The sequence below is a fragment of the Lepisosteus oculatus genome, chromosome 19 (assembly GCF_040954835.1).
Source record: "Lepisosteus oculatus isolate fLepOcu1 chromosome 19, fLepOcu1.hap2, whole genome shotgun sequence".
NCBI classification, from domain to species: Eukaryota; Metazoa; Chordata; class Actinopteri; order Semionotiformes; family Lepisosteidae; genus Lepisosteus; species Lepisosteus oculatus.
In genome coordinates this window covers 16,366,319-16,391,859 of record NC_090714.1, presented here as the reverse complement: position 1 = coordinate 16,391,859, position 25,541 = coordinate 16,366,319, and the positions used below count along the sequence as shown (strand labels likewise).

General features: G+C 48.6%; 2 protein-coding genes across 13 annotated transcripts in view; one reads left to right on the top strand and one right to left on the bottom strand.

Annotated features, from left to right (window-relative positions):
- Positions 1-23,618, top strand: part of dnah3 (dynein axonemal heavy chain 3) — a 52,135-nt gene extending 28,517 nt beyond the window's left edge. For all 4 annotated transcript variants that reach the window (XM_069180710.1, XM_069180709.1, XM_069180711.1 and 1 more), the window contains 33 exons: positions 668-776; positions 1,121-1,234; positions 1,466-1,642; positions 1,757-1,848; positions 2,812-3,031; positions 3,498-3,632; positions 4,228-4,339; positions 4,741-4,982; positions 5,271-5,371; positions 5,483-5,588; positions 5,954-6,083; positions 6,707-6,943; positions 7,215-7,318; positions 7,907-8,201; positions 8,898-9,077; positions 9,221-9,344; positions 10,007-10,163; positions 10,468-10,611; positions 10,860-11,526; positions 11,819-11,984; positions 12,140-12,356; positions 12,537-12,719; positions 13,104-13,307; positions 13,641-15,777; positions 16,217-16,442; positions 16,798-17,042; positions 18,044-18,160; positions 18,680-18,837; positions 19,163-19,330; positions 19,854-19,996; positions 20,677-20,881; positions 21,054-21,191; positions 21,952-23,618. In XM_069180710.1, the coding sequence (XP_069036811.1) occupies positions 668-776; positions 1,121-1,234; positions 1,466-1,642; positions 1,757-1,848; positions 2,812-3,031; positions 3,498-3,632; positions 4,228-4,339; positions 4,741-4,982; positions 5,271-5,371; positions 5,483-5,588; positions 5,954-6,083; positions 6,707-6,943; positions 7,215-7,318; positions 7,907-8,201; positions 8,898-9,077; positions 9,221-9,344; positions 10,007-10,163; positions 10,468-10,611; positions 10,860-11,526; positions 11,819-11,984; positions 12,140-12,356; positions 12,537-12,719; positions 13,104-13,307; positions 13,641-15,777; positions 16,217-16,442; positions 16,798-17,042; positions 18,044-18,160; positions 18,680-18,837; positions 19,163-19,330; positions 19,854-19,996; positions 20,677-20,881; positions 21,054-21,191; positions 21,952-22,305 (8,107 nt within the window). In that variant the 3' untranslated portion in view covers positions 22,306-23,618. The remainder of the gene's footprint in view (positions 1-667; positions 777-1,120; positions 1,235-1,465; positions 1,643-1,756; positions 1,849-2,811; positions 3,032-3,497; positions 3,633-4,227; positions 4,340-4,740; positions 4,983-5,270; positions 5,372-5,482; positions 5,589-5,953; positions 6,084-6,706; positions 6,944-7,214; positions 7,319-7,906; positions 8,202-8,897; positions 9,078-9,220; positions 9,345-10,006; positions 10,164-10,467; positions 10,612-10,859; positions 11,527-11,818; positions 11,985-12,139; positions 12,357-12,536; positions 12,720-13,103; positions 13,308-13,640; positions 15,778-16,216; positions 16,443-16,797; positions 17,043-18,043; positions 18,161-18,679; positions 18,838-19,162; positions 19,331-19,853; positions 19,997-20,676; positions 20,882-21,053; positions 21,192-21,951) is intronic.
- The window catches only part of lyrm1 (LYR motif containing 1), an 8,786-nt gene continuing 3,179 nt past the window's right edge, over positions 19,935-25,541 (bottom strand). For 7 of the 9 annotated variants that reach the window (XM_015360216.2, XM_015360222.2, XM_015360221.2 and 4 more), the window contains 3 exons: positions 25,396-25,456; positions 24,912-24,943; positions 23,292-24,295 (listed from right to left, as the gene is read on the bottom strand). In XM_015360216.2, the coding sequence (XP_015215702.1) occupies positions 24,179-24,295; positions 24,912-24,943; positions 25,396-25,456 (210 nt within the window). In that variant the 3' untranslated portion in view covers positions 23,292-24,178. Of the gene's footprint in view, positions 20,022-22,046; positions 22,132-23,291; positions 24,296-24,911; positions 24,944-25,395; positions 25,457-25,541 lie in introns of those variants that run through there. The other 2 variants (XM_015360219.2, XM_006637333.3) reach the window with 2 other exon arrangements.

The window sequence follows — 25,541 nt, the reverse complement described above, 5'->3', positions numbered from 1 at the left end:
GTTATTAAACTAAGTTAAATGTTTGCCAGAGGCCTCCTTCAATTACCTGAAAGTATTTTTGTCCAGGGATGCATACAGAGCAACAAAATAGGAAGGGCCCAAGCTGTCTTTTTTGTGCTCAGCACAGTAATATAGCCATGCCGGAAATGTCTTCCTAGATTTTTTACAAAGGGTTCCCGTGATATTCCATTAGTTTAAGGAATACTGTGATTTTGTTTTCTGTGCAGCTTCACATTTATCAGTTTAGGAGACCCAAGATCCAACAGGCTTAACTCATGATTGAGCTTTTCAGGGAAATGAATAAAACAATTTCTGCAGGAGAGAGAACCCATTAAATATTCAGTTGTGTGCTGCATTGCACTCAGGTGGAAAAGCCACCTTAAACCTGGCTGTAGAGAGCCCACGGCGGGAGTACAGTGAGAGGAAAAAGGGGAGGAAAGGAACAAAAAGCTGGAACAATAAAGCAAAACAAGAAACAATGCGCCTGTCTTAGATAGCAGCTGTTAACTCCGTAAAGCACAGATGTGCCATGAAGCTTAAATTAAATATTTGGATGCTTACAAAGGCGTATATATATACTGTACATGGACCGATCTTGTTTGCTGAAATGTTGTGTTCAACGGTTTCCCCCTGGGGCTGGGGGGTGGCTGTGCCTGGACGCACGCAGAACGCTGATGGGAGCCCTCAAGCTGAACCTGGGCGGGGCCCCCGAGGGTCCCGCGGGCACGGGGAAAACCGAGACCACCAAGGATCTGGCCAAGGCCCTGGCCAAGCAGGTACGCGCCCGCCCCTCCTCTGCACAGTGCCGCCGGGGTGGGGCTTTACACTGAGACTCTTCCTCCTTCACTCACTGCCACTGGCGCCCCCCTCACCACACGGGCAGAAGCTGTGAGCTTAGGTTAAAACATTTAGTAAAGGCTCTTAAATAAAATCCTGCGTCTTGTTTCTCTTTAGTGATTAAGACCCCCCTTTATGTTATCCTGATATTGGAACGCCCCTCTGACACAAAATCAGCCTTTATCTGGTGCATTTCCTTCCTGACGAGACGCCTGCTCTACCTGCCCATGTGGTTTGTAACCGTGGGCTGTCTCCTGCCTTCGCTTCTTTTCTTCGTTTGCAGTGCGTGGTGTTCAACTGCTCTGACGGCCTGGACTACAAGGCCATGAGTAAGTTCTTCAAGGGCCTGGCGCAGTCCGGGGCCTGGGCCTGCTTTGACGAGTTCAACCGCATTGAGGTGAGTGCTTCCACCGCTGCCTGCATGCTGAACTGGAATATCACTGGAGACCCAGCTTCCCAGGAGTACCTGGAGAGTGTGCACGTGTTGCTGGGTGTGCGAGAGGGCAGTGTGCACGTGTTGCTGGGTGTGCGAGAGGGCAGTGTGCACGTGTTGCTGGGTGTGCGAGAGGGCAGTGTGCACATGTTGCTCTGTGTGTGATCGGGCAGTGAGCCGTATGTCACTGGACAGGTGGAGGTGCTGTCAGTGGTGGCGCAGCAGATCCTGAGTATCCAGCAAGCCATCGCCCGCAAGCTGAAGCGCTTCCTGTTTGAGGGCACGGAGCTGTCACTGAACCCCACCTGCTGTGTTTTCATCACCATGAACCCTGGCTACGCCGGCCGGGCCGAACTTCCAGACAACCTCAAGGTACTCTGTGCTTAGTTCTAGGTGCCAAAACCAGCCTTTTTTCATATACAGTCACTTAAAAAGTATTTAATCACTTGTCACAGAAATACTGATGAGTGTGATTTTGTTTGGCAGGCTCTTTTTCGCACTGTGGCTATGATGGTGCCCGACTATGCACTGATTGGAGAGATTTCACTCTATTCCATGGGATTCATCGATTCCCGAAGGTGCCTTATCTTCTGTCTGTGTCCTTTTTTCGTACTGTGTTTTTTTTTTAAATATGTTTTCACCTTTACACCTCACACTTCACTGTTGGAAGAAAAAGCAGAAAGCAGAAAATATTAAACTTGCTTGAATTTCCATTTACAGATATTAAAATGTTGCTCTGCTTCTGAATTGATGGAGACCTCAATTTATATTTTTTCCCTCTTCTAAGCAAAGCCACTTCAAAGGTCAGGCAATTATTACAATACTCTACAGGGATACCTTTTCTGCTATTCATTTTTTTTATCTTGTCGTTAATTTGTATTTGATTTTGTGTGTTCTGAGTGGAGAAAAAACAATCCAATATTAATAAGAAATAACAATGACAACAATAATAAGGCTGTGTATTTGTAGAGGAATTTTCATTCATTCCAAAGGGTCCCAAAGCCCTTTTCTGAGTGGCGTGCAGCAGCCATCAGGGGCAGGAGTGAGAAAACGGAGAAATTGCATCATCAGTTGAATTCAAGTGGAAATTTAGGGAGGTCAGACTGTCCCAGCCCATAATGGAATTATCCAGGGCACTAGGACTGTAGGTTAAGACCCCCTACTCTGAAAAAGCGTGTTAAGTGTTCATAACTCAGTTAGTCAAGACTTAATTTAAGTTCTTATCTGAAGGAAAGTATCTCCCACAGCACAGTTTCCCCCAGTTTCCATACTGCGGCAGTGAACTGGGAATTTTGGACCACAGGAAAGAGTGAAACCTTTTGCACCTCTACTTACAACAGCAGCCTGTTATTTTTAGGGGTCTCCTACCCCACGACTGACCAGACCCAGGCTTGGGGAGCTTTTAAAAATCTGATGAGATCAGGCTACAGGGGTCGACGGTATAGCCCTTTACTCGTAAAAAAATATATAGTTATGCTAGAACCATTCTGGAAAATCGTCATTGGGATTTTTAAAATGTAATTTGTAAACTTTCCCCCTAGCCTTGCCCAGAAGATTGTGGCCACTTATCGTCTGTGCTCCGAACAGCTGTCTTCCCAGCACCACTACGACTACGGAATGCGCGCAGTAAAATCGGTCCTGACAGCAGCAGGAAATCTGAAACTAAAGTACCCAGAGGAAAACGAGAGTGTGCTGCTCCTGCGAGCCCTGCTTGATGTCAACATGGCAAAGTTCCTGGCTCAGGATGTGCCTCTGTTTCAGGTCAGATGCTCGGACTGTTCCTGAGTGTATGTACCGTGCCTGTTCAGCCCTTAGTCAGTGGCTCCCAAGATGAAAAGTTTCATCTGGATTTCCTCTTTTCCGCTTTGCAGCTGTGCTGCAAAAACAGTATATTTCAAACATTTCACGTTTCAAAACTACTGAGGAAGCCTCCTGTGTGTCTGGTCTGTATGCATATGAATTTTGTACATTCCAATCAACTCTGCCTAGTGGCCGTTTTACCTCCTCGACTTGTTTCCTTTGCCCTCCAGCAGTCCACACTTGCATCTGCCTCAGAGATTAATCAACAAGTCATAGCGCACTATTTTTCCTTTTTACCTTGCTGTAAAACCTCACCCAAAGAGTTATTGTGGAAATATTGGTAATGTGTGTGCGAAGAAAAGCAAAGAAGCTCTTTCAGACATTTTTGGAGCAGTCCCAAAGAGAATGGTGTTCTCTCCCACTGCAGGGTATAATCTCTGACCTGTTCCCTGGAGTCGTGCTCCCTCAGTCAGACTACGAGCTCTTCCTGCAGGCTCTCAATGACAACATCAAGAAGATGAAGCTACAGCCTGTGCCTTGGTTTATTGGGAAGATTATCCAGGTAACCGTTTACAAATCAGCAGACTTTGTGATCCACGGGCTTGCAGTTGGACAATTTGCATGACTGATGATTTGTGTTCAATTTGTATGACTTTCTCAAGGGTGAATGTTCTGATACATATAAGGCGTTGTGATGTTTGTTCTTCTGTGTTTGGGACTTGATGATACATGCATAACTAATTATAAGATAAACTGCAAGATGCAATTATGTTAAGACAATTATGAATTGATTGTTCATGTAAAATAGGTGTCTGAATCTCCTTGAATACTGCAACTGTATTTCAAGAGAGCTTTCTAAAAGCAAGGGATGTGATCAATACAACAGTCCATTGTTTTTACAACTGTTTTGTGTTGTGTTTTGTAATAATTGAAAAATGACCATTGTGTCTACAAAATATTTGCAAGTTAAATTGTCTTGAGCTCACAATTACTGTTTCTGCCTCAAACGATTTTTGTACATGCTCTGGAAATTTTAAAGCTTCCTAGATGCTTGGGAATGTACATTTAAAAGCAGAGATAAGCTTCACATGGTCAGCAGTCGACCTGGCATATTCTGAAAACTCAGTCCCGGGCAATTGCCTTTCCTGTCCTGTTAGATCTACGAGATGATGCTGGTTCGCCATGGTTTCATGATTGTCGGAGATCCGCTGGGTGGAAAGACCTGTGCTTATAAAGTTTTAGCCGGAGCCCTGAGCGACCTTTATTCAGGTTGGTGATTTTAAACCTCAGGAATTGTCCTGTCTTATTGATCGTACTGCTGTTATGTTTGGAATATATGTGAAAAACACAAAAGTAAAGATTGTTCACTATGGTCTAAAGACCTATGACTCCTGCCTGCAGCCAAATGTAGGGGAGGCTATTCTGTCTACAGTACCTTACCCTTAGGACAGAGTTGTTGCAGGAATCTAGCTCATTCTCAGTGTTATTTTGCAGCAGTTGTCTCACAGGTTCATATAGGCTCAGAAATGTTCATATGTTCTGCTGAACCTCGTGTTTAGATTGACCAACAACAACATATCTGCTAAAGTTTCATGAAGTAAATCACAGGCTTTGAAGTGCACAAGCGCCCAGCCTTGTTCTCTGACCACGTGCCGGCTCTTTCCCCCAAGCCAAGCTAATGGACGAGTCGGCAGTGGACTACAGGATCATCAACCCCAAGGCGATCACCATGGGCCAGCTGTACGGCTGCTTCGACCCGGTCAGCCACGAGTGGACCGACGGCGTCCTGGCCACCACCTTCCGCGAGCAGGCTGTGTCCATTTCCGAGGACCGGCAGTGGATCATTTTCGATGGGCCGGTAGATGCCGTATGGATTGAAAATATGAACACTGTGCTGGACGACAACAAGAAGGTGCCCTTCCTTTTGATCTCTCCAAAGGCTGTACCCTTGGCAACATATGTCAAGCGGACAGCAAACTTTGTAACCAGGTTTGGTTGCTAGGGCTCAGTGATGATTGTCACCATTTCTGTGGTCCTTCTTCATGGGTTAGTGGGTTGGTTTATGTGTCAAATTTGCAGATGTCATCGCTGCAAAAAATAAGACACTGTGGGTTGTTGGCATGCAGGTTTAACAGAATGACAATACTTTTTAGCTGTCTCTGATTGTACAGCGGCCACCTTTGCTTTCTGTCCTTTTCAGCTGTGCCTAATGAGTGGAGAGATCATCCAGATGAGCTCCAAGATGAGCCTCATCTTTGAGCCGGCTGACCTGGAGCAGGCTTCCCCGGCGACAGTGAGCCGGTGAGACGCGTGCAGTCAGTGTGCAGTGGGGGGTCTGAGCTACGCAGGCATGCGTTCACTGTAAAGACACATTGCGCCCCCTTTTTCTCTTCTTCGTTTCCTCTTCTTCAGCTGTGGCATGATCTACATGGAGCCCCATCAGCTGGGCTGGAGCCCGTTGAAAGACTCCTATATGGACACCCTACCAGAGACGATGAGTGAGGAGCACATAGAGCTGGTGAGAACACGGGTTCAAACGTGGGTGTTCTAGTTAACACGAACAGCTGATCTGGGGTGCTGTAACCATCTTGTTGACAGGTATATCGTTTTTTATAAAAACAGATAAAGCAGAGCAGCAGCTGTTCCAATTACAGCTTTTTCAAAGCTTTCAAATGCAGCCCCCAGAGCCCCTTAAGCTGTTTCTTATTACAACCTGTAACTTCATTACGTGTATCTGTTGAGATTGTCATTTTTATAATGTGATCGTTATAACGATGCATAACGAGGTAAAGCCAACAGCAGGCACAGCCCCAAGTTGTGTAAGCTGGTGTTTGGGGTCCTACTCCTGACGTGTGTGAGGCTTACATGTGCCTGTCTCTGCAGGTCAATGACATGTTTAACTGGCTGGTCCAGCCCTGTTTGGATTTCGTTCGTCACGAGTGCAGATTCCTGGTGCAGACATCTCCTATCCACCTGGCCTACAGCTTAATGCGGCTGTACACCTGTCTTCTAGGTATGCAGGAAACTGTAGGTCTCTGTGGTAGGTGTGAATGACTGTTCTTCAGGGACAGCTTGAGTAGCTTTGACTGTGGCTCATGTTCTGATGCTTAAATGAGAAAGTGACAAGTCAGTAAGTTACCCTAGTTAAGCAACCCGATGGTGAACCCATTAGATGTGTTCAAGCAACAGTACTTAGACTAATCTTGTTGTCTATTCATACTTTCTGATTTTTTACACAAGAAGCCCCAGAGCCTGACTGTTGGCTTAGAGCACATTGAAATTACCCCTGTACAGGTTTGTATAGCTGGGCATCAGAGTCAGATCATGCAAGTGAAAATTAAACAAGTCAGGATGTTTGAATAATGGGCACCGAGAGCACCCTGGGATAGTCTAAGCTTTTAATTCTGCATTTAATTCTCAGTTAATTATGCTATTGTTTATGCAAGTAAACCTGAGACCACTGAGGCCTTGGTGCAAGTGCAAGTGGTTGCTTATTTTCTGAGAGAAAGCACTGGGGAGTTAACAAAGCAATTCAGGAAGTAGAAAAGAATACCTGTTCTCATTAGCATTACATATAAACAGCGGCTGCGTCGGTGTAATGATGAGTCAGCAGGGTGGCTGTGTCTGGTTCTCCAGATGAGATCGCCGAGTCAGGGAGGGACGGCCGAGAGCCCATGTCCAGCCAGCAGATCACGCTGTGGCTGCAGGGCCTCTTCCTGTTCGCCGTGGTGTGGAGCATCGGCGGCACCATCAACGGGGAGAGCCGCAGGAAGTTCGACGCCTTCTACCGCAACCTCATCATGGGCATGGACGACAGCCACCCGCGGCCGAAGAGCGTCAAGCTCACTAAAAACAACGTCTTCCCCGAGCGAGGTAACGGCCCGCCGCTCGACAGGGCCCCTGCAGCCGCCGTCCTCTCTAAATGTCACGAGGCAGCGGGGTGATGCCTTCATATTAGACGCAGTGAACTGAAGAGCACACCCCTCACACCGACGACACTGTGTTTAATAACGAAATGGCGTTGTTGTATTACAGTCGGCACAGTTTATTTTCAAACATATAGAGCAAACTCAGGATTCAAACCGCTGTATTTCCTGCACCCTCCTGCATTATTTATTTGGCCTTTTTTTCGTAAAACCCACAGGGAGTGTGTATGATTATTATTTCCACAAGCAAGCGTCTGGGCAGTGGAACATCTGGACTGACTCCATCTCGAAGGAAGAGTCTACCATCCCATCTGGGGTGAAGGTCAGTGATAAGGAGGGGTGATGAACACAGGGGCCTCGGGAGCCTCTCAGGGTGCCGGTTCGGAGGTGACAAAGCCACACATACACACTCACCCCAGTAGTGCAGCCCAGAATGAGACAGGACTCCCGGGGAGTCAGACCTGGGCTCCTCCGGGGGGGAAAAAGCAGTTCTTATGAGACCTAAAAGGGCCCCTGACTAGCTCTGTTGGTAGAGCATGAGACTCGTAATCTCAGGGTAGTGGGTTTGTGTCCCACATCGGGCGCCAGGTCCACCCTGTTGGAGGTTGGGCACAAGGAAAACAACCCTGTCCCATAAAAAACTAATGTTATGGAAACAGCAACAGGATGTTGCTGCCCCTACATGCTGGAAGGCATAACGACCAAACATCCATCCATCCATGAGACCTAAAACCTCTGTTTTCAGGTAATGCAAATTCTATTAATAAATTTTACGTGTTGACTGTTACGATCGTGGTGGGGTCCCCCATACTCCTGATTGCGGTGAGGATGTGATGGCTGAACAAGCGAAGTTAGAGATGTTTCTACATCCCAATCCCCTCCCTTCCCCCTTCCCGGGCCTTCTTTACAGGTGTCCGACCTCATCATTCCCACCATGGAGACGGCCCGCCAGTCCTTCTTCCTCGGCACCTACCTGTCCCACGAGGTGCCCGTGCTCTTCGTGGGCCCCACGGGCACGGGCAAGTCCGTCATCAACAACAGCTTCCTGCTGCGGCTGCCGAAGGAGAGCTACACCCCCAACGGCATCAACTTCTCCGCCCGCACCTCCGCCAACCAGACCCAGGACATCATCATGGCCAAGCTGGACCGGCGCCGCAAGGGCGTGTTCGGCCCCCCCGTGGGGAAGAAGTGTGTGGTGTACGTCGGTAAGGGCCGGGCTCGTTCGCTGATCGAACTGCCGCGTCTGGCTAGCCTCCCTGTCTTTCTCCCCTCACTTCTTTAAAACAGCTTCCCCGGTTTCCGAAAAACAGGCTGAGGACCCCGAATTTTGGGATGGCAGGAGGGGGTCAGGAGTGGGCAGAGGGGGAGTGCCTTTGTAGTTTATGCCCCCAGAGTGCACTCTGCAGTTCAGACTCTCACAGAAATCAAGGCGAGTGAAGGGCCTTCAAGAGACAGATTAAAGCATGCTAGGCACACATAAGCAAACAGAAGAATATGTCATGCAATTTTTACATAACACTTGTACAAAACAAGAATACCATAAAAGCAACAACATCAAGAATAATAACTTTTATTTATAAATCGCCTTTTGAAACCCAAGGACGCTGTACATCTTGAAATAAAGAAAAAGACAATAGAAGTACAATAAGAGTGAATGCAAAAGACAGAACAAATCATACAGGTTTTTACAAAACGACTGTAGGCAATCAGACATAGACCTTGGTAAAAAGGGGAGTTTAAAGTTTAGATTTGAAGTCAGTTACAAAAGTTGTCTCTTGTAAAGTCTGAGGAAGGTCCTTCCACAACACTGGAGCATCGACAGAGAACAATTGTGTGCAGGCAGCTACATTTTGTTCAGTAAGCCTTTATCACTGTTCTCGTTATGATTGCAATTGCATTAGATGACCTGAACATGCCCGCTAAGGAAGTCTATGGAGCCCAGCCCCCTATTGAGCTGCTCCGGCAATGGATAGACCACGGGCACTGGTATGACAAGAAGGACACGTCCAGACTGGATATTGTGGATGTGTTGTTTGTCTCAGCAATGGGGCCCCCTGGTGGTGGCAGAAACGACATTACAGGTAAGGAAGAAATTATGCTTCAGATTTACCTTTTTTCTTTCATGCATTGAAAGCTTTCCACTTTTTTGTGGGGGGTAGCTAGAGAACTGAATAAACACACAAGGAAAATCTTTTTTTTCTTTTTTTTTCTTTTAAAACCGCAGGCCGTTTTACCAGACATTTGAATATCGTTTCCATCGACTCCTTTGATGACGAGACGTTGAGCAAGATTTTCACCTCCATTGCTGACTGGCACTTTGGGAAGGGCTTTGAGGCCTCCTTCTCCAGGTCTGTAAACATGCGTGCAGGGGCTGCTGAAGTCAAACAGGCATAATGCAATAATAACTCTGTAGTCGAAATTGCAGCACCAGAGGTAATGCAATGCTTACTGAAAAAGCGAGAGAGAGCTTTTCCTTTACTATATGTCTACTCAAGCTGTGAAAATGTAACGTTCATGACTGCGCAGGAGATTTAGAGCACAGTTCACCATTTCTTCTTTATGTTTCGTTTTGGAGTAAGTGTGGGCCCACCCGACCCAATCTTAAAACAATGCCAAACTCTTTTTGGAGAAGATGGAGTAAGGTCCCGGCTTCTTCTTCCTTCCTCCCAGTGGGAGTAAGGCTACGTGAGAGCGTAGCCTGAGAGTGTGAGTTTCCCGGACTGCCCCCTTGAACGCGAGGGAGTCCCGTCCTGATCCAGGAGGGCCGGTCCCGTCTGCAGGTCTCTCCTGCCGAGCTGGTCCAGTGAAGGCAGTAGCCCGGTGGTGTAGCCCGTTAATGGCTGAGTTGGAATGTAAAAGCCACAGGCACACCGGCCCTGCAGGACCAGGACTGCCCCGTCCTGCTCTAATGCTGCACCGTGCCCGTGGGTGGCGGGGGTGGGGGTGCGCACTGCGGTGTCTCAGCGTGTGTTGAGTGAGCCCCTCCGGGGTGGTGTGCTCTGTGTCGCAGGCTGGGGAAGATCATGGTGCAGGCCACAATGGCGGTCTACAAGGACACCATGGAGAGCTTCCTGCCCACGCCCTCCAAGTCCCACTACATCTTCAACCTGCGGGACTTCGCCCGAGTCATCCGGGGAGTGCTGCTGTGCCCACACACCCACCTGCAGGTACCCACCTGCTTCCTGCCACGTCCGGCCCGGCCAGGAAAGGAAATCCAATACCTGCGTCTACCTGCTTTAATGTTGCTCAGCAGGTCCACGGGTTTCTGCTTTCCAATACCATCGCAAGGGTGAAGATGTGAAAGCTGTGTGTGCCGTTCCTTCTCTTTATGTGGGAGGCCACATTTAAAGACATTAATTTTTATTTTTTTTCTAACCCAAAGTCTGAGCTTGCGCTATTCAGTTTATCTTCAGTTGTTTTAGAAATCATTTCCGGAAAGGTAAACCTTACGGTTTCCTTTGGTTCGGATAGGAAGGAGACAAGCTCATCCGGCTCTGGATCCATGAGGTGTACCGGGTGTTTTATGACCGGCTCATTGATAACGATGACAGGCAGACTTTCTTCGGCATTGTCAAGGAGAGGACGTCAGGCTACTTCAAACAGAGCATCGACAAGGTAGGGTGGCGACACACCTGGTCTGAGAAACTCTGTCAGAAAGTCCAGTCACAAGCTAGCCTTGCAAATTCTTAAAGGCGGTGTGTCAATATATGTGATCAAATTGGCGCTCGCAACAAAAAAGGTCTTTTCTTTTTATGACCTGAGAATTACACAGAATCGGGGTCTCTTCCAGGATCTGCAATGCTCCAGGGTTCGAGACTGCAGTAGTCTGAATGAGTTATTTCACTATGTTTACCCCCGTGCAGCTGCTGAGCCACCTGACGCCCTCGGGGAAGGTAACAGACGATCACATCCGCAGCCTGTTCTTTGGGGACTACTTGAAGCCGGACGCTGACACGAAGGCCTACGATGAGATCACAGACCTGAAGCAGCTGACGGGGGTGATGGAGTATTACCTGGAGGAGTTCAACAACGTCAGCAAGGCGCCCATGTCCCTGGTCATGTTCAAGTTTGCCATTGAACACATTTCCCGCATCTGTCGGGTGTTGAAGCAGGACAATGGGCACCTGCTGCTGGTGGGCATCGGAGGGTCAGGCCGGCAGAGCGCCACCAAGCTGGCCACCTTCATCAATGACTTTGAGCTCTTCCAGATCGAGCTGACGAAGAACTACGGCACCTCAGACTGGAGGGACGACTTGAAGAGGGTGATGCTGAAGGCTGGAGCGGAGGGCAAGAGCACCGTGTTCCTGTTCAGCGACAGTCAGATCAAGGACGAGGCCTTCGTGGAGGACATCAACATGCTGCTCAACACGGGCGACGTGCCCAACATCTTTGCTTCCGACGAGCGCGCCGAGATCATGGAGAAGATGCAGGCCGTCGCACGAGTGGAGGGCAGGAAGATCGACGCCAGCCCCCTCTCCATGTACAACTTCTTCATCGACAGGGTGAAAGCCAATCTGCACATCGTCCTAGGTCTGAGATTTTACACGCTTTCATTTTTACATCAACAAATGGATTCTTGATGAGCGTAGCTTCTGTTCTAAGGGTCGAAGAGTCTCAGCCTGTCATCTCTATTGCTCTCATGCACATGCTGCCTATCGCTCTTGGAATTGTAAAATGAATTAGGGCTTGATGTTGAATCGCCTAGGCTTTTAAACCCAATGACATACCAGCATTGCGATGTGGCATCCTTTGCGGATGCGTTTGTAGGAATTTTGCAGATGTCAGCAAGGTTTATTCTTTGTGGTTTCTTTCTGTTTTGCAGCCATGAGCCCCATCGGAGATGCTTTCCGTAACCGCCTGCGCATGTTCCCCTCCCTCATTAACTGCTGTACCATCGACTGGTTCCAGGCCTGGCCCACTGACGCCCTGGAGATGGTGGCCAACAAGTTCCTGGAAGACGTGGAACTGGAGGACAACATCAGGAAGGCGTGAGTTCTGCTAAGAGCAGAATGTCTGCTTTCAGGGCATTCGTTGAAAAGCTAAAAAACAATTGGCTAAAATCTTTATCTACATTTCTGAAAGTTTACCACAGTCCACTTGCATGGCACTTCCACAGTTTCCCATGGCCTGTCTTGAATTGCAGGGTGGTGTCATTGTGCAAATACTTCCAGGAGAGTGTGAGAGAGCTCTCGGAGAGGTACTACACCACTCTGAGGAGACACAACTACGTCACTCCCACCTCTTATCTGGAGCTCATCCTGACCTTCAAGGCGTTACTCGGCTCCAAGAGGCAGGAGGTGGACACCATGAGGAGCCGCTACTTGGTCGGTCTGGAGAAACTGGAGTTTGCTGCTTCGCAGGTGGGTGTCTCCCACTTCACTGTTACTTCATCAGGACCTTGGCTGTGCTGAGCAGAAATTGAAACCTGGCCAAAAAGATTGACAACACATCTGCTATAAAATTGCCCCCCTCCTCCCTGCCTTGCTCGTTGACCAAGATCTCTGGCCAGTGTCCTGTGATCCCCTGTCCTCTGGCGCCAGGTATCTGTGATGCAGAAGGAGCTGACCGCCCTACAGCCGGAGCTCATCCAGACCTCTGCCGAGACGGAGAAGATGATGGTGAAGATAGAGCAGGAGACTGTGGATGTCGATGCCAAGAAAGAGCTGGTCTCCGCTGACGAGAAGGTGGCCAATGAGGCAGCTGCTGCAGCCAAAGCTATCAAGGTATGGCTGAAGAAGCCTTTAGTAGGGAAACTAAAGCCTCAGGACTTGAGCCTCAGGATAATGATAAAGCTGATCAGTTCAATCTAGATTGTACAAAAATACAAAAAACAGGCAAGACTGACAAATCCATTAAAAGTAACAATTTCACTTATTTCTTACTTATTTGCTTACTTTATAAAAATGGATAGCGTTGCCATTATGTGACGTTACGAGCCACAGCATTACCTGAAGGGTATGAAACCAGTGGCCCAGCCTTGTTATTGAAGCCGATATCCTGACATCTTTCAAGAAAGGGCTGGATGAGATCTTGGGATCAAAGGGCTTAAGGGCAGATTGGCCTCTTTTTGCTTGTCCGTGTGCTTATGTTCTTGCGTCCCTCTGCAGGATGAGTGTGAGGGGGACCTGGCTGAGGCAATGCCTGCTCTGGAGGCTGCCCTGTCCGCCCTGGACACCCTGAAACCAGCCGATATCACTGTGGTCAAGTCCATGCAGAATCCACCTGGCCCAGTCAAGCTGGTCATGGAGAGCATCTGTGTCATGAAGGGGATTAAGCCCGAGAGGAAACCAGACCCTGGAGGCTCAGGCAAGGCTACAGGAAATGGCCAAAATACAGGACGAACTGCAGTCCCATTCCATGGGATAGTCATGTTTTTAAAAATCACTGAATTGATAGTCGCATGATAATCTCTAATAATATGAAAGAGATGGGAAAGGCTCACCTACTTAGATTGTTTAATTCTGCTAGCGACGGTAAAGCTACAAGTCTAAAAAGGTTTTCCTTTCCCAGTTCAGCTCCCCTTTAGTGATGAATACGCATGTGCTTTACCTGTTTAATAAGGATTAGATTCTTAAAACATTGAGACTCAGCACATCTCACCATTCTCCAATATGTTCAATAACATTTATTTCCCTGCAGGCAAGATGATCGAAGACTACTGGGGCTCCTCCAAGAAACTCCTTGGAGACATGAAATTCCTGGAGAACCTTAAGACATTCGACAAGGACAACATCCCAGCAGCCAACATCAAGAAGATCAGGGAGAAGTTCATCGATCACCCGGACTTCCTGCCCTCCATCATCAAAAACGTGTCCTCGGCCTGCGAGGGGCTGTGCAAGTGGGTGCGAGCCATGGAGGTGTACGAGCGTGTGGCCAAGGTGGTGGCACCCAAGAAGGAGCGGCTGAAGGAGGCTGAGGCAGAGCTCTCGGTCCAGATGGAGAAGCTCAGCATCAAGCGGGCGGAGCTGAAGGAAGTGGAGGACCGTCTGCAGGCCCTGAACGACCAGTTTGAGGCCATGAACAACAAGAAGAAAGAGCTGGAGGACAACATTGTGCTCTGCTCCCAGAAGCTGGTGAGAGCCGAGAAGCTGATTGGTGGCTTAGGCGGGGAGAAGGACCGGTGGACAGAGGCGGCCAGGCTGTTGGGGATCAGATACGCTAACCTCACTGGGGACGTCCTCCTGTCTTCTGGGATGGTAGCTTACCTGGGGGCTTTCACTGTTGACTACCGCCAAGAGTGCCAGAAGCAGTGGCACACCCTCTGCCAGGAAAAGAAGATTCCGTGCTCAGAGGAGTTCTTGCTCAGCAGCACCCTGGGGAACCCCGTGATGATACGAGCTTGGCAAATTGCGGGGCTGCCAGTGGACTCTTTCTCCACGGACAATGGGATCATCGTGTCCAACTCGAGGCGCTGGCCCTTGATGATAGACCCACAGGGGCAGGCCAACAAGTGGATCAAGAACATGGAGAAGGCCAGCAAGCTTTCTGTGATCAAACTGTCAGACAGCAATTATGTGAGAATCCTGGAAAATTCCATACAGTTTGGAACCCCTGTCTTGCTGGAGAGCATTGGGGAAGAGCTAGATGCTGTGTTGGAGCCTATTCTTCTCAAGCAGACCTTTAAGCAACAGGGTGTGGAGTACATGAGGCTAGGGGAGAACATAATTGAGTATTCCAAGGACTTTCGATTCTACATCACGACTCGCCTCAGGAACCCCCACTACCTGCCCGAGGTCGCGGTCAAAGTCTGCCTGCTCAACTTCATGATCACACCCTTGGGGCTGGAGGACCAGCTTCTCGGAATTGTGGCCGCCAAGGAAAAACCGGAGCTGGAAGAGAAAAAGAACAAGCTGATCTTGGAGAGCGCTGCTAACAACAAGCAGCTGAAGGAGATTGAGGATAAAATCCTGGAGGTCCTGTCTTCGTCTGAAGGAAACATCCTAGAAGATGAGACTGCAATCAAAATCCTGTCCTCTTCTAAGGTGCTGTCCATGGAGATTTCGGAGAAGCAGCAAATCGCATCCGTCACAGAGAAGGAGATTGATGACACCCGCTTGGGCTACCGTCCAGTGGCCGAGCATTCCTCCATTCTCTTTTTCTGCATTTCCGATCTGGCCAACATAGAGCCCATGTACCAGTACTCCCTGACCTGGTTTATCAATCTCTATGTCCAGTCCATTGCCCAGAGCCTAAAAAGTGAGGATCTACAGACCAGAATAGAGAACATCATTGAACATTTCACCGTCAGTATATATAACAATGTGTGCCGCTCCCTCTTTGAGAAGGACAAGCTCCTCTTCTCTCTCCTGCTCACCGTTGGGATCATGAAGGGCAAGGGCAAAGTGAATGACGCGGTTTGGAGGTTCCTCCTGACGGGGGGCGTGGCCCTCGACAATCCTCACCCCAACCCGGCTCCCGAGTGGCTCTCGGAGAAGTCCTGGTCTGAAATTGTGCGGGCGTCTGGCTTGGACAACCTGCAGGGGCTCATGGAGCACGTAAGGCGTAACCTACCCAAGTGGAAGAAGATCTACGACTCCGCCAGACCCCACGAGGAGCAGCTCCCGGATGAGTGGAAGCTCCTGGAGGGAATGTACCGCATGATTGTGCTGCGGTGCTTCAGGCCTGACAAGATCGTGCCCGCAGTCCAGGAGTTCATCACTGACAACATGGGGAAGACTTACATTGAACCTCCCACCTTTGACTTGGCAGGAAGTTACAACGATTCCAGCTGTTGCGCTCCTCTGATATTCGTTCTCTCTCCTGGTGCCGACCCTATGGCAGGTAACTCGTGTGCAAAACGAGGTCAGACACTTGGTGGAAAAATCACCACGGGCAGATTTGCCTTTGAGGCTTTGTGGGACTTTCAGTCCACAAATAAAGTAGGTAACCGATCCATATGTGTCTAGAGCTCCTGAAACTTGATGAAGCACAGAAAGGAATGCAAGCTTATCCCGTCTGTCACAGATTGCTCTCGGTATAAGTTTTGCAGGTCTTTAAAGAAATGAGGAATAACTTCAATTTCAATGATCTTTTATTGTTCTAATTTGAATATACTGTCTTAAATCAGCATTAAATGCAAATGTTAATAATATCTGCCTGATGTGTAAAGCCATGTACAGCAGTTTCGTCTCATTCATTACACCCATGCTTGTTTGTAGGCTTTGCTGTTTAATATCCTCCAATGGTCTTGTGTGCTAATTATCTCTTTTTCTTCTCCCAGGTCTCCTGAAGTTTGCTGATGACCTGGGAATGGGCGGCACCAAGATCCAGAGCATCTCCCTGGGCCAGGGCCAGGGCCCCATAGCCGCCAAGATGATTGAGAGTGCCATCAAAGCTGGCACCTGGATCGTCCTACAGAATTGCCACTTGGCCACCAGTTGGATGCCCAGTCTTGAGAAGATCTGCGAGGAAGTGATCACACCTGAGGACACCCAGCCCTCCTTCAGGTCAGCACATGTCCTGCACACGTACAGCCTCTGAATGCCTGAGAAGGTAGGCAGGTAGTGTATGAGCCAACGGGTTTGCAACAGTGAGCGTGAAATAAGTTTATTCATAAATATTTGTTTTTCTTTGTGTGGCGTATTATGACAAGTTTGGATTTCAGAATATCAGAAAAGCTATTTTGGCAAATGTATAGTTTTACGTCAGATAATAGTAATGGCATTTTTTCCATATAGAAATATATATAACTCAGATAATCCAGATCCCTACAGTTGTCTAGTTAGTATGAAGGCAAAGGTAGTCTTGTTGAGCTGAGCACAATATCAATCTGCTTTATACCTTCCTCCTCGACCCACGTAGGTTGTGGCTGACCAGCTACCCTTCGGACAAGTTCCCCGTCAGTATTCTGCAGAACGGGGTGAAGATGACCAACGAGCCCCCGAAGGGCCTGAGAGCGAACCTGTTGCGCTCCTACCTCAACGACCCCATTTCGGACCCCGCCTTCTTCAACAGCTCCCGGAAGCAGGAAGTGTGGCAGAAGCTGCTCTTCGGCCTGTGCTTCTTCCACGCCCTCGTCCAGGAGCGGAGGAACTTCGGACCCCTGGGTGAGACCCGGCTGTGGTCCGCATTGCTTCCCTTGCCCACTGCCTGCATGGTTTCTCCCCTCATTACAATCCAAGCTGCTTGTGCTTGTCCTGTAGGTTTCTCCGTGCGTGTCCAAGGATAGAGATGAGAACTCCATTTGTTCCACAAAAATCCCATACTGTGTCTGAGTTTTTGCTCTGTTCTTGAAGGGGATAAAGCAATTAGAAAGAATGGATTAAGTCAACTTCCAGATGACAGCCACATCCTTTGTTTTATATACAGCTGTAGCTTCATGTTTTTGTGCATAGGAGATGCAGAAGAGCTTAACTGGGTGCTTTGTGGAAGCACACAAACTGCTTAGAGAAGTTTAGACATTTTGCCGGCTGAGAATGGTCCCTAATCACTTTCTGTGTTTTCCTTGTGTTCTTCATTGTGTTCACCATTCTTCAATCGCCCTTGGAGAGAGACGTTGTAATTCTGAAAATAAATGTTTTATATCTGTTTTCCTTGCAATTACCGAATGTAAGAGTGGAGCCTAAGAACAGGCAGAGATTCAGAAATTGCTTTAGTTGCGAGTTTGCCGGGGGATTGAAGTCTTTAGTACTTCAGCCCTGTAAACACAGATCCTGCCAGTTCCAAATCCCAGACAGGCAGCATGGAGATCCACTGCCTGCTGTTACAGTCTCAGCTCACAGGATTAGAGCTCAGGCCCCATCTGCTGGGTGGGAGGTAAAACTCCCACAGGTATTTACAGGAATAGGAGGCGAAAACGAAGACGTGGTTTGGGAAAGTGTGTTCTAAAGGAGTGGATGTGATTCGAGCGAGTCTTGAAGAGCTCAGAGTGCCTCCACCTCAGGAGCCTGTCCACTGTGGTTGTTTCCACAGGGGCCCGGCTGGTGTGTATTGTGTGTTTGTATTCAAATGAAACAAAGGCGAGCAAGTTAAAAAGCCTCCTACCTGCATATTGAAAGAACCTCTGCAAGCTGTTCCAGGTTGATCGGCACGCTCTGTTCTTCTCCAGGCTGGAATATCCCTTATGAATTTAACGAGTCAGACCTGCGCATCAGCATGAGGCAGATCCAGATGTTCCTGAACGAGTATGATGAAGTTCCCCTGGAGGCCCTCACATACCTGACAGGTAAGGGCTGTGGCTTTACCCGCAGTCTGGGAATGACTTCCGGATTCAGATGTGCTGCAGAGAGTCCAAAAGAAAACCCATATCCCCAGAAGCAGGTGCTGCATTGCTTTGTGTAGCTAGCAGAGTTTTTTTTTTTTTGTGGGCAGCAGAGCGCAGGTCATCCTCCCCTGCACCAGTCTCAGACCAGCAGCGGCCACAGAGCAGTCCACGCGCAGCGTTTCAACATTGTCTCCATTTCGGCCCAACCAAAAGGAAATACGTTTGACTAAAATTTCAAGGCCTGCTGCAGCGGCAGGTTTAGTTTTGTTTTGCCTTCTTTCCGATGCTTGACGAATGTGTCAAGCAGGAAGTCCGGTGCTCGATGCGGCACATTTACACTTTAAAAAACCACACCGAAATACTTCATCGAATACTGCCTATGGCCGGCTCTGCCAGAACAGCAGGAATAACCGCTACACCCACGGGAGAACCCGACGCTCTAACTGGCTCTGGCTGTCTGTGGCCTTCTCTGCCCGACAGGGGAGTGTAACTACGGGGGGCGCGTGACGGACGACAAGGACAGACGGCTGCTCCTGTCCCTGCTCTCCATCTTCTACAGCCGCGAGCTGGTGGAGCAGGAGCAGTACCGCTTGTCTCCCGGGGACGTCTACTACGTGCCAGCTCACGGCACCTACCAGGTGGGCCGGGGGGGGGGGGGGCGCCGCTCAAATGGGACCGCAGGGGCACGCGGCATCAGTGTGTATCTGAGCGAGCACTGAAGGATATTTCACTCATCCAGAGATGTGAAAATAACGAGGTCATTTCCCTTATCAATCCTTATCAAATCACAACGTGCAATGGCACCAGTTCCTCAGCTGTTACAGACAGACCGGGCTGAGCACGAGTGACCACGACAAGCCCAGCGAGTCGGGGATTTTAAATGAGGAGCCGTGCTCTTGCTGACTGTTGTCTGACTGGGATCTGGAGATGTTTGCTCATGCGCTTCTGCCTGCTGCGTTCTAGTGCTACATCGATTACGTCCGGAACCTGCCCATCAGCGCCGACCCCGGGGTGTTCGGGCTGCACGAAAATGCCGACATCACAAAGGACAACCAGGAGACCAATCAGCTGCTCGACGGGGTGCTGCTCACCTTGCCCAGGCAGTCTGGGGGTGGGGCTAAATCTCCGCAGGTGAGAGCCCCTCCCTGGAGGGCAGTGCTGGGGGATGGCTGGGTTTGATCAGCACAACACACTGCAACATGTCTGACAGCAACATGACAGTGTAGCCGTCTTACACACATCCGTTTAGCTTAGGGCTTTTCTTTCAAGCTGTCCACCTGTCCGTCATTCCCAAAATTAATACACCTTTCAAACGTCCAGAGTTCTTCGCAAGTGCACATGGTACCAACACTGGTCAGGATTATTTTGATTCTCTGGGGCCAGCGTCAAGTTTTTTTTCTCTAAAACTGGCTCGTGTGACAGCATCAAGTAAGACTCCTGCTCTCAGGGCAGCATGAAGAACTGCAGGTCACAAAATGTCCGATCTCTTAGTGTTCATGAGAGCGCCTCTGGAACAATGTGCCTAGGGACATTGAAGAGTGGAAGGCTTGATTCCTTCTCAGCAGGTCTGAGGCAAATAATGCAGAAATGGAGACTCTAAAAGCACCACACATCTGTGACAGCCCATCACCAGTTTTTGTTTAATGGTTTTCAGGAAGTGGTTGAAGAGCTGGCTGTGGACATCTTATCCAAACTCCCTGCCGACTTTGACTTGGAGAAGGTGATAGAGAAGTACCCAGTGATCTACGAGGAGTCCATGAACACCGTGCTGAGACAGGAACTAATTCGCTTCAACAGGTACAGCACTGGGCACGCTGCTGAGCTGGAGGAGAGCAGAAGGGACACCTGATTAATGATGCAAAGCAGCTAACCAGTGAGACATATGCTGTTAGTGGCTCAGAGGTTAATGATGTTAATGTTAAACTGTTATATAAGCACATTTTTATATGAACTTGCAAACATGGAGCAGTCATGCAAATCAAATAGCTAACTGATTTTTTCCGGTAACTGCACAGTCTGAACGTGTGATCCATCTAAAAGAGCGTACTCAGTGTAGCTCGGGTTCTTTTGGCTCATCTCTTTTTCTGTCTCCGCAGTTTTGCTTCGGCAACTTTCCTTTCCTTTAAGACAGCGTACAGAGTTTACTTCATCTGCGGTGCGATTTTTTTCCGCGGTTTATATCATGCGTCACAGTACATCTGCCTGCTTTGCTCTCACGGCGTTTCTGCCCAGTGTCGCTACACTTTCCCCTGGCTGCTCACCGGGGCACCACAGTAAACCTTCAGAGACGTGGCTTTCGCAGCGCCACGCCCATCTTTTGCCGCTCTGGCTCGGCCTCTCCTGCCTCTCTGCGAGACAGTGCAGCAGCAGGGAGCTCGTCTCTGATGCGCAGCATCCAAAGCCCAGGTCCCTGCAGAACTCCCCCCCCAAACCCCCGCCCTTCCCTAAAGCCCCGGTGCCTGCTTTCTCTCTGCCAGGCTGACCCAGGTCGTGCGGAGCAGCCTGGTGAACATACGCAAGGCTCTGAAAGGCCAGGTGGTGATGTCGGCTGAGCTGGAGAATGTCTTCAACAGCATGCTGGTGGGAAAGGTGCCCGCCATGTGGGCATCAAAATCTTACCCCTCGCTGAAGCCCCTGGGGAGCTATGTGGCCGACTTCCTCGCCAGGCTGCACTTTCTCCAGGTACTGCCAGACGTTCCATGTTGATATAATACTGTGTTTTTCAAGGAGCAACACATTAACCTGCGTCTTTTTTTGCAGGATGAGGAGGTGGAAACTAAACATAACAGCACAGACGCTTCATAGCCGTGCTCTTTGTCTCAGTATCCACTGACAGTCTCATTGCTCCCCACAGGACTGGATAGATAATGGACCCCCCAATGTGTTCTGGATATCAGGGTTCTACTTCACCCAGTCCTTCCTCACTGGTGTGTCACAGAACTTTGCCAGGAAGTACACTATACCGATCGATCACGTTGGCTTCGAATTTGAGGTAAGATTGCCACAGAAAAACTCCAGGTGGCAAAACACCCTATTTCTATTTCTTAACCCTGATATCCTGCTTTCTTCAGTGTAGGACTGGGAGTCTTTGTGATATTTTTTCAGTCTTGTGAATGTGTTTAGTTGTCCTGTCTTCGTGAATATCTTTTGGTCCTGAATGATGTCCTGTATCACGTCTGGGAGGGCTTTCATCCCATCAAGAGGCCCCTGTGCTGTTTGTGCAGGAGATCCACACAGCCACTGTCTCCTGGGCCTTCAGACAGCTGGTCTGCTGCTAAACCTTGAGAAGTTCTTACTGTCTTTAGCATTACCCATGAGCCGAAAAAAAATTAACTAAATTGTGATCACAAACGGAGGACAGTTCCACCTTGGAGAGATCCTCTAGACATTAGAGCTTAGATTGCGCTTGAGTAGGAGGTGTTAAAAAGAGGCCAGCTGAGCCAGGCAACAGTGAGGAGGAAGAAAAGTAGATTAGGACTCTAGGCTTGTGACTGCGTTTTGGCTTCAAATCCTAGTTGTGGCACAGACACAGCATATCTGAACCCGCAGTCCTGGTTTCACTACTTCTCAGCTTTAACAGGTCATGGGCCCTCTTCCTAGTTGTACACTCTTATTTAAACGTTATCTTTACGGAATATGACAAATGTTTATGTTGCCGTGTTCAAACATTGTACACAGGAAAGAGACGCAACCTGCATTTTTGTCTCGATGTGCCCCCACCTCTGTCATGATGTGGCATCTACTGTCCTCAGGTCACCACGCAGGAGACGGACATGCCGGCGAAGCCGGAGGATGGTGCCTACATTAAAGGCCTGTTCCTGGAGGGCGCTCGCTGGGACAGGGAAAAGAGGGTGATCGGCGAGTCCCTCCCCAAAATCCTCTTCGACCCGCTGCCCATCATCTGGCTGAAGCCGGGGGAAAGCTCCAAATTCCTGCACGAGAACGTGTACTTCTGCCCGGTGTACAAGACCAGCGCCCGCAGGGGCACGCTGTCCACCACCGGCCACTCCACTAACTACGTGCTGCCCATCGAGCTGCCCTCTGACCGGCCCCAGCAGCACTGGATCAACAGGGGCGTGGCCTGTCTCTGCCAGCTCGATGACTGACGGGCCTTTCGAGGGCCGCGCGGCCCCACAGCAACCCAACCGCGATCAATAAAGCCCTGCGGGAAGAAACCGGGGCGCTGCAGAAACACGCTGTGCATTTGTTGGGGTGGAAGGAGGGCAGCTGGAGATCAGTTGGTATAGCATTGTGAAGGGGCTGAGTTTTCATCACGATTTGTGCGATCTGCTTACTCTACTATGACTACCCAGTGGAACGTTCCTTCAGGGTTTCAGATATGACCTCTATCAAAGTTTTTTTTATATAACCGAGTTATTTAATATTTTATTGATGCTCAATTTTACAGCCCAGCAAAGCACTTTATAATACTTTGGTTTTAGTTTAGGGATGCAAGTAGTCACAGCACATTCAGTGCAGTTTTTAAATATGTCTAATATCAGAAAACAAGAGCAGCATGGTGCCACAATGGTAACCAATGCTGGGGCCCTGGGTTCAGTTCCGGATCTGGAGTGCTCTCTGCATGGAATCTGAATGTTCTCCTGGAGTTTGTGTGGGTTTCCTTCAGGTGCTCCGGATTCCTCCCCGAGTCCAGAGATGTACCGGTAGGTTAATTGGCTTCTGAGAAAACTGTCCCTGCCGTGAGTGTGTGCATATCTGTGTCTATGGGTGCTCTGGGATGGACTGGCGTCCTGTCCTGGGTGTGCACATTGCTTGCTGGGAATAGGCTCCGACTTCCCTACGCCTGTATCGGATAAAGCAGTTAGAAAATGGAGTTCTGGATGATGGAAACTCGAGGAGAGTGAGGCATCTGCATACGTTCAGCCACTCCCCTGTCCAGCACAATCACTTCCATGTGTTTGATACACCAGACATGTTTCATTAAGGACGAGGACACATGTGGCATGAACACGTTTTTAAAAATGGAAAGTAAAATGACATTCCCGATATGAGAGAACGTAAATCCTGATATCACGTTGGGGATTGTCACAAGCTCTTTCTGATGCAGTAATTAAGGAGTCCATACACCAGGTGCTCTTCAACTCTTTTAATAAGAGAACAAATTAAGGACAGGAAATTGACCAAACTTTAGACTGATTACTTTACAAACACCTTTGCTGAGCTACATGTCAAATAGGCCAAACATGGACTGTAGATGTATACTATCTCTGGAAATGTTCTACTTTAGTTTTTATTAGTTATATTACAGAGCTATGATTCAGTGGGTTACAGCCTTGGAAGACTGCACATGCCTGTGTAAAGCAAGTAGATTTGATCACTTATACACAAGCAGGTATGGCAGTTGTCTCATGCTATCCCAGATGCCCTTAATTACAATAAAGTTTTCATTTTTGGTTAAGGTGGTATGTTTCCCTGTGCCAATATAGTTTCTTGTCTCTTTGCAAGACTGAAAACAGCAGCAGGTTATACCATGTTTTAGTTTTAGGGAACAACACAAGTGTAAACTGACAGTACACAAATGAAAAGGACGATGGTATTCCATTAAAGATACCCCCATTAAAGAATAGAGTACCCCCTGGCTTAAGCACACATGCACATCTGGCCTTGAATCAGATAAAGGACTAATAATAGTGCATCATTCCAGATTTCCACAGACAACTGTCTGCACAGAGAAATAAGAGAGATCCTCTGCAAAAAATCAGGAAGCAAATAAAAAAGACATTTGTGCCTCCTGCTCCAGAAGAAAGACAAATGGAGCCTCTTGATTTGTATTCATTTCACCAAACTGTTGCTGTCATTTCCTGCGGAGGTGAGCTCTGGGGCACCTTCCTCTGGACCCCAGCAGGCACTGGCCAGAGCCAAGTCCAGTGACCCCTCACCCAAAGCCCCTATGCTGCGGTTCTCCCAGCACCGCCCCCCACCCAGGCTGCGCCCGCGGCCACACACCAAGAGAAGAGCTCAGGACGTTTCATCGTGTGACTGCAAGTAGATGGGCTGTGCCTGCTTCCTCCGTCTTTCCTGGGCTCGGAGCCTTCTCCCCCTCTGTGTGGCCAGGCCCATGGGGGGCAGGTAAGTCTGTCACAGCAGCATAGGGTACAAACTGTATGTAATCAAGTATGTAATCACATGACAAGTGACAAGTCATGACAAGTATGTAATCCACAGAGCTAAAGATCTGTCTAGAAAGCATCTGTTTAATGGCAATAGCAATACCAAACAAACATGGAAAATGTTTAACCATAATCCAATAACTGATTACGATCAAGGCTAGAGATCTGGAGGACTGTGTTTTTTTTTTCGGTGTAACAGTTCGTTCCAGTTCTCCAGGCACAGTTCCTTTGAAGAGTGCAAGAAAACCTGCAGAGACACCGGCCCTGTCTCCGGGCCAGTACTAGGTACTACTGATGTCGTGGGATTATACTGAAGAAAGACATCCAGGTAATGTCCCTCTAACACATGTGCTTAACTCTCCTGAATGTATTTTTAGAACATAATAAGAGTCACAGGCGAGGGGGCCATTCAGCCCCTCTGGTACTAAGTAGTTCTCAACCTGCTGTTTCTTTCATGAAAACTGCGGTATCAGCTTTTTCGTTTTTTGTAAGGAATGCATGGGAATTAGGGTTACTCATGTTTTTCACAAGCAGCAGCCTTGAAAAGGCAGTGAAAAGGGTTTCGGTTTATCATCACTCACCGGCCTGGGATAAGGAATCCTGTAATGAAGACCTGCGGAAACAAAACTACATTCAGTCCACGTACAGTATAATCTTACCGCAGAGCACTGGTGGGCTCTGGCCAGAGGTGCTTTAATTATTTAGTGCTTACTCTGAACTAAATGGGGTGAAGGGTGGCCAGTCAATTATTTCTGTATTTACAGAAACTGCAATAATGTACAAAAACGTAGCGTATAAGCCAAAACCGAATCCTTTAAACCACATGGTAAAACAACGTCCAATTTAACCAGAAGTGACAGGACAAGTATCTAGTCAGAGCCACCAGAGGGCGCTATTCCACAAGCTTCAAACGAATGAGCCCAGAAAGGGGGCAGAGCAGAGCTGCGGTTACTTGCAACAGAAAACAAAATCCTGCACATTGGACGAAACAGCCAAACCATTATTCTCATACTTCATCTGCGATTGCAACACTTAAGCCGAAACTACATTTTACGAATCACTTACCCATTTCAATTCTTGCGTGGCATTCTTCTATACACTTCTTAATTGACTCGCCATCTGTAATCTAAGAAAAACGATTTTCCATGTCATCCGTGTCACTTCCTCCTTTCCCAGCCTTCTTCTTTACTCAGCAAGCTGGCAGTCTGTGA